Here is a 7,031-nt window from a genome sequence, read left to right on the forward strand (position 1 = left end):
GCACAAGAGTGGCCCCACCGTGGAAGATAGTATTTATATTGAATATATATATAATAATATCTATATATAATATATTATAGTATATATGTTATGCTCAGATGTGTGTCACCAGATTTCTGCTCATATTTACAACTTTGTGCATATTCAAAAATATAACTCCTCCCACTGTGTTGTCCGAGATTGGGAGTTGTAATTAGTCTGCAGTGGCATGGCATTCTCCGCTGATCTGGTGGATCTTCAGTTCAGACGTCTGGACAGACGCAGAGGCCCATTTGGGTCTCGGTCTCTGACAGAGTTGAGGTGTCGTACGCTGCTCTTTATCGGAGGTTCGCCTCTGGATGCAACGCTCACTGCCCCGCCACCGCAGAGCGAAGTCCACTACAATGAACTGAACTTGCTACACTACCTAGTCCGCGCTGCTTCACCTCCATCTTTACAGAGAGCAGTGGACACGAAGCGACGGACGGTTCTGTGATAATCAGAGCTCATACCTGAAGCCGGGAAATGCACCGGGAGGCTCGTGAAAAAATGTTCTAATTTGCGACAATTCGAAAATCTCCACAGACAGGGAGCGCTCTGACCCACATCAAGTTCTGAAAGCACAACTAGTCGATCACAAGTGGTCTCAACAGGTAAAAACATAGATAAAACTACACTTCATAAATTTGACAGACGGGATGGACCACTTAGCGTGAGACATCGGGGGTTGGTGTGTAGCGTCGTCGTGTGAACCACAGGTCAATAGATGCCCAGTGTGTCTCAGGGCCAATTGCGTGAGAGTTGGCAGCCTGCAGTGTCAATCTGTGTACATAGTTCTTAGCAGGCAGCCGTTGTCCCACTTCCCTTCTCCCGCAGCAAAAACACTTTCCAGGGCGCATCGGGGATTGTTGCATGCTGAGGTGGCTGCAAGGCTGCTGACCACGGTAAGGGAACTAGGCACAAGATGCAACGCTGTCAAGCTCTACTCACCACACAACAGATGTGTCAATCACACCCAAAAGATGAGCTGAAACACCATGGAACTGAGATTCACAAAAGCCGGCTATCATCAATTATCAAAAACACTTATCAATAGCAGCCTACAGCTAATAACGGCACTGAAGGTAAGATTGGCCTCATGTGCTTCTGAGGGACATTCCATGTTTGCAGGGAAAGAGTAGTGTGCGATCATGTGTGTGAAGTGGAAGAGCACAGTTCAGAAGTTGTTAACTAGGGAAGGAAGCTTGGAGTAACGTAACTAGGAGAAAATAGCATGGTATGCAACACATGGAAGAGCCTTTTTGGATGCATGAGTCATCCTCGTATTTATTCAAACCCAAAAAAACAAAGAATACAGATGAAGAACTCGCTTCACAAGAGTGGAAGAAACAACACAGAGAGGTGCAGGCAAATTGAAGCAGCTGTCCAAGACCGTGAGCTACCCTGGCAGTAACTTATTCGTGTGCAAGCCACTGCATATTAGCCCGTTTCCATGTAAATTAATTACGATAGGGCACTAACCCTACAGTGTGTAATACCTATACCCACTTCACCCCCAGCGCTAGGGGTAGTTATTGTCGGTGGAGGGAGGTTAGAAATTCATACTCAACATCCGTTCTGTTGGATCTCTGAGAAAAGGAGGGCTGAGGGCGAGTGATGAATTAGGGAAAAAAGGTTAAGGCAACAGCAGTAACGACGAGAATAAGACAAGACAAACGACACAAACAAAAAAAATAACAACAATGCAGCATGACAGCGGACTGATCCACGTTCCCTGGAAGTCACCGTGAAAGGCAGTACGCGAAACTTCTTAGATTCACACTGTTTATGCGCTGCACCGGGGGGTGTTCCTTTTAGTTTAACTATAAACTGTATGTGGGTCGTGTCAGGTTAATTCTTCTGTGAATATACATGTTCATTATAACGGTACTACTCTAAGTACTCAGTAAATTGTCTGTGCTGTGTATAGCATTATTAATTTTCTTAGTTATATTTGTACAAAAGCTCTGGTTCACCAGACCATTTGAGAATGAGAATCAAGTAAGACAATACTTTATTCCTACAGTCATGTAGTAAATTGTTTCTTACCTAATTCAGTAAATAAAACATGAAATATATTTATGGTGCCAAATCATAATGTGAGTTATCTCCAAAGGCCCCAGAATCATTGAGGAACAGCACAGGTCTAAAGGGCAAGTGGCAACCCCAGCATGTAGATAGTAGTAGATGATAGTAGATAGATAGCTAGATTAGTATATCGTCATACCCGAAGGAAATTTAGGATCCAGTACAAGACAAACATAAAACAACAATACACCCAGTATGCACCCACATATATCACACATTCACATAAAAATAAAAAAATCACTCATCAGAAAGCAATGACATGTTACAGGTGAGATTACTATGGCAGACTGTTTGCAATGAGAGGGCAAAAATGAAACCAGTGCAGTGGATGAATGAATAAAATTAACTAGATATAAAAATACAAACAACTTAATTACATAAACGGACTGACTAAATAAGAATAAGAACATATGAAAGGAATAAAAGGTAGATGTTTAGACCACAGTTCCAAATTTGTAGGGGGTAATATCAGCCTATGAGACAAGTGATATGAGAGTAGGGTGGAGAGACAGGCTCAGGCTGAAACCCCCCCACATGTACATTTTGTTTTAAAAAGGATGCTTTATCACAGATTCTAATAATTTACGCCAGAGAAAGCCTATCCACAAGGTTATACAATATGCTGAAGGAATCAGCAAGAGAATTGAAAACAGGACCCTTTAATAAATTACCATTGAAACAACAATTGCAACATAAACAATGTAACTAATTTTAATTTCACAAAAATTACAAAACATGCTGAACGGCATGAGTGTTAACACAGCCAGATGGATAAACAACTGTAAAGTGGGCGCAACTACTGGCAACTTCAAGATACTGAGATTGGTCGAATTCACAGGATGAAAAAACAAAAAAAACACTTGCATCGATTCTGCAATTGTTGCATGAGCTTAGTGGTTTTATGTTCCCCCCATTTTCTTTTTCCACCGCAAGATTTACCGAAGAAAAATCCTGACCACTGGTCTGACAGAAATCTATATAGTTTAAAAAATAGGCAACATTTTGGTACTTAGAACATCTTAAGGCAACCAAGTGTTCCAATGCCGAGGAAAGTCATCTTTGTAGGAGGGTTGTCGTTTTTGTGCACCAATCAAACTTCCACATGAAAAGCAGGCTATAAATACAGACAATTCATTCATTCGAATATCCATTACTATAGATAGAGTTTACATTAATATAACCCCTCTTAGTAACCATAATATATAATAGCAGAGCAATTTGTAGTCGACCGAATTTTGATCTGGAATCTTGTGGTAGGCCTCATCTGATTAGAATTATGAATCTGAATTAGATCCTGTTCACTTTTCACAGCTAAAAAACGAACATGACACTGTTGTTGCCACTTGACTTTAGACTGTGGTGCTCTCAATGATTCTGGGTTGAGATAACTAAGTTATGATTAGCACCATAAATAATTTTACCAGACAATTACACATGACGGCAGTAGATTTACTTGATTCACAGTTCTCAAATGGTCTGTGAACTGGAGCTTTTGATATACATAAAAAATAACAAATTAACAAGGCAATATCTCACTCTTCCTGGGTTCCCGATTGTGCTCGTTGCCTTAAGTACCACACTATTGTCATGGTTTTAGTAAGAACCAGACTTGTCCTTAACCCACACCGCGCCAATGACTGCTCCATAGCCATCCTCTCCTCCGTGCTCGCCTCCTTCTAGCCGCTTGTTTAATCTTCCGTCCGGAAAGGGAGACTATAGAGCAATACATAACTAGCCGCCAGTATCATTCAACCCTCTGGTCCCCATGGGCGCGGGTTTCTTCTTCGTGTCCAAAAGGAACACCCTTTGGACAGTGTATTGATTACCGGGGCTCAACTCCATCACTGTCAGAAAAATATCCACTCCCCTGATGGACTGTGTGAGTCACTCTCCTGGTCCGTTGTGTTCACTAAGTTGGATCTTATGAAGACCGCGGTCAACACACAATCTCGTCGGATCTCAGAAGTTAAGCAGGGTTGGGCGGGTCCGTACTTGGATGGGAGACGCCTCGAAATAATTGCGCGAAGCCTTTTCCCTTTTAAGTCCGGTTCCCCATGTCCCCATCTCAGTAAACATTCAGTTTGGGTGGAGGTTGGACGCCAGATCCCAGCGCTACCCCCCAACGAGCGGAATTACATTATGGGGGACCGGAACTGCTAGCCGTGGAGTCTGGCGTCTGCTTAGCCCAGTCTACGGACCCGACCCTGGTACCGGCCCCACAATCGCCCTAAGTCCCTCCGTTGTGTCCGCTCCCAGGTCCTCCAGTGGGCCAATGCCTCCAAGTTCAGCTGTCACCCAGCCAGAAACCTGTTCCTACTCCGCAACGGTTCTGGCCCACACACTGAAAAGGACTGTCAAGATTGTGCAGCTTGTGAGGTGTTGCGCGGGCATCACGCTTTCCCATCGGCCAAGGGGTCTGTTCCGCCCCCTCCCGGTTGGGCCTGGTCCCACATCACCCTGGACTGTTACCGTCTGCCCAAATCCTAAAAGCACACTGTCATACTCACGTGCGTGGACGGTCCCAAATCAGGCCACTTCATCCCTCGTCTAAGTGCCTAAGCACGCCCACCAAATGGTTTACCACTTCTGCCTCCATGGGATTTCAGGACATCGTCTCCGACAGGGGAGCTCAGTTACATCTCAAGTCTGAAGTCTTTCTGCTAAGCCCTCTGCGTCTACAGTCAGTTTGTCCTCGGTTTTACCACCCTCCGAAAAACGGACAGACGAGATCCACAGTTTGTGGGCTGGTACCCCGTCGAGGCTGTCTGAACCCACAGCCGTCGACTCAAGCTCCCGCCAAGACCACCCGGTCTTCCACATTTCTCGGCTGAAGCGGTCCCACCGTCTTCTTCCGCCCAGTGGCAGCGCACCCCCACGGATTATGATGGCCACTGGCCTATACGTACGCGCCTCCTGGATGTGTGACATAAAGGCGGTCCGCCTGGAGGCGTCCGTTAAGGAAGGGGTACTGTGATGGTTGGGTACAGCTGGCCAAGAGTTTTGTTTAGTTTATTAGTTTTCTACTCGAATTTTTTAGTTAGTTTCTGTTTGGCGCCCTGTTTGTCTTGCTGTTTTTTTCGCTCTCTCTCCAGTGGCCAGCTGACCACGCACACCTGATAATCATTTCCCACAATCGCCCACTCACACCTTCCTCCCATCTACCATCAAGATCGTATTTCACCCTGGCTCTTAGACCAATTTTGTTTGATTGTTGTTCAGTCACCCTGGTGAAACTCTAACAAGCCCCCCCATCTTCCAGTTCTCTTCTTCCTGTCCCGGTGTCACCTCCCACATTCCCATCTCACCTCAAGTTAATAAATCGTTTGCATTGTTGGAATAGTGTTTCAGTCTGATCTGTCACCCGTCTATCAGTTGCTTTTCCCTTAGCTCCTTCCTTTGCATAAACCAGTGTGGGTTTGCAGGGGTATTACAGCTGTGGACAAATATGACATCTTCCTCAGCGTTAAACAATACAGTGCTTTGGCTCTGGTGGTTTTCCTCAGGTTGAAGGGGCTGGTTCTGAAGAACAGGGGAATTATATTTGGCATTGCCTTGGTGCTATGTCTTGAAAAACTGTGAAAGCAGCAGCAACCAAAGCTTGGAGTCCAGCTTTTTTTTTTATGTTTCATGGTTGAATGTATACTATATCTCGGGGTTTCATGTCATAATCGGTTATCTCATCGACACACGCTGCTTGTCCATTAGCTCGAGCTTTTGTCTTTGTGAATCAAAGATGCTGCCACTTGCCTGGCGGCCTGCTAATCTTCTTTAGTAGTGGGTTTTGGTCTCTTTCAGTGGAGAGTGCAAAAATGTATTGCCCAGCAATCCAAGAATGTGGCAAGGAGGTAACAACATTGTCAACAGTTTTCTGAAGAACGGTGAATGGGAGACAATTGGGTAATTCAAGTAGAAATCAACACAACAGCATGCAGGCCGGCATCGCCAATCGACGACGGAAACAGACAGCAAGCATCCAAGTCGGCAAAACGACCAGACAAAACACTCACGGTGGCACAACACGGCAACTCTGCCGGTTGACAACTTGTCCGGCATAACAGCCATTAAGCACTCAAGCATACGGCAACTAGAACATGAGCATACAGAACACAACAGCAGAGTTTTTAGAGTTTTTTTTAAACCAATAGTAATATAATATTAACACTACAATTAATAACACTATTATAAACGCACTGTTAGTATTATTTAATATATTGAAATTATAATTATCAACTGAACATAACTAAGGCAATATTAAGCACCACAAGTTAACATCACTAACATTCAAAAGGTCATAAGAAGTCGCAAAACTCCGCAGAGGAGACCGGTTAAATGCGAGCTTACCAGAACAAGGCTGTGGGATTGTCGGATTTATGACATTAGGACAAATAGTTGAAGAATAAGCAAAGTGTATCAAAAGGGAAAGGAAATCCCCGGCGTCTAGAACCTTTAACAGCATAACTAAGAGGACAGGTTAGGGAGAGGAGCCCAGTCAGACTAGAACTCAGCCCTTTGATATTATTAATTAATGGTAGTTGAATCTGACGGACTGTGAGAGAAGCAGGTGGGCTTGTAGGTAGACGCTGCAACTCCTCACTCCCTAACTATAAGCTTTATCAAACAGGAGGTTGTCCAGATATTCTTAAATGTGATGACAGTTTCCGCCCCAAACCCAAAAATGGGTGCAGGTTCCAAAGGAGAGGAGCCTGATAGCGCGATCTCTGGCTTCCAACCTACTTCAGAGACTCTAGGAACCACAAGCAGCTTGGATTGTCGTGTTTTAGTGGCAAATAGTGCTCTTCTAGATGTAGAACTAGAGCTCTACTAGATTTGTTGGTGCTAGACCATCCTGCTTGTAGGTCAGGGAAGGATTTTCAATCCCAGATGAACGGAAGCCAAAGCAGAGAGTTAATACAGGAGAAATGAAA

General features: G+C 44.4%; 1 protein-coding gene across 1 annotated transcript in view; it reads left to right on the forward strand.

The window, feature by feature from the left end:
• The window catches only part of LOC116703250 (major intrinsically disordered Notch2-binding receptor 1-like), a 58,647-nt gene extending 54,054 nt beyond the window's left edge, over positions 1-4,593 (forward strand). The window contains exon 4 of the mRNA XM_032537884.1: positions 4,363-4,593. Within this exon, the coding sequence (XP_032393775.1) occupies positions 4,363-4,593 (231 nt within the window). The remainder of the gene's footprint in view (positions 1-4,362) is intronic.
• Positions 4,594-7,031: the final 2,438 nt, after the last annotated feature.

This window comes from Etheostoma spectabile, chromosome 15 (assembly GCF_008692095.1).
Source record: "Etheostoma spectabile isolate EspeVRDwgs_2016 chromosome 15, UIUC_Espe_1.0, whole genome shotgun sequence".
Lineage (NCBI taxonomy): Eukaryota > Metazoa > Chordata > Actinopteri > Perciformes > Percidae > Etheostoma > Etheostoma spectabile.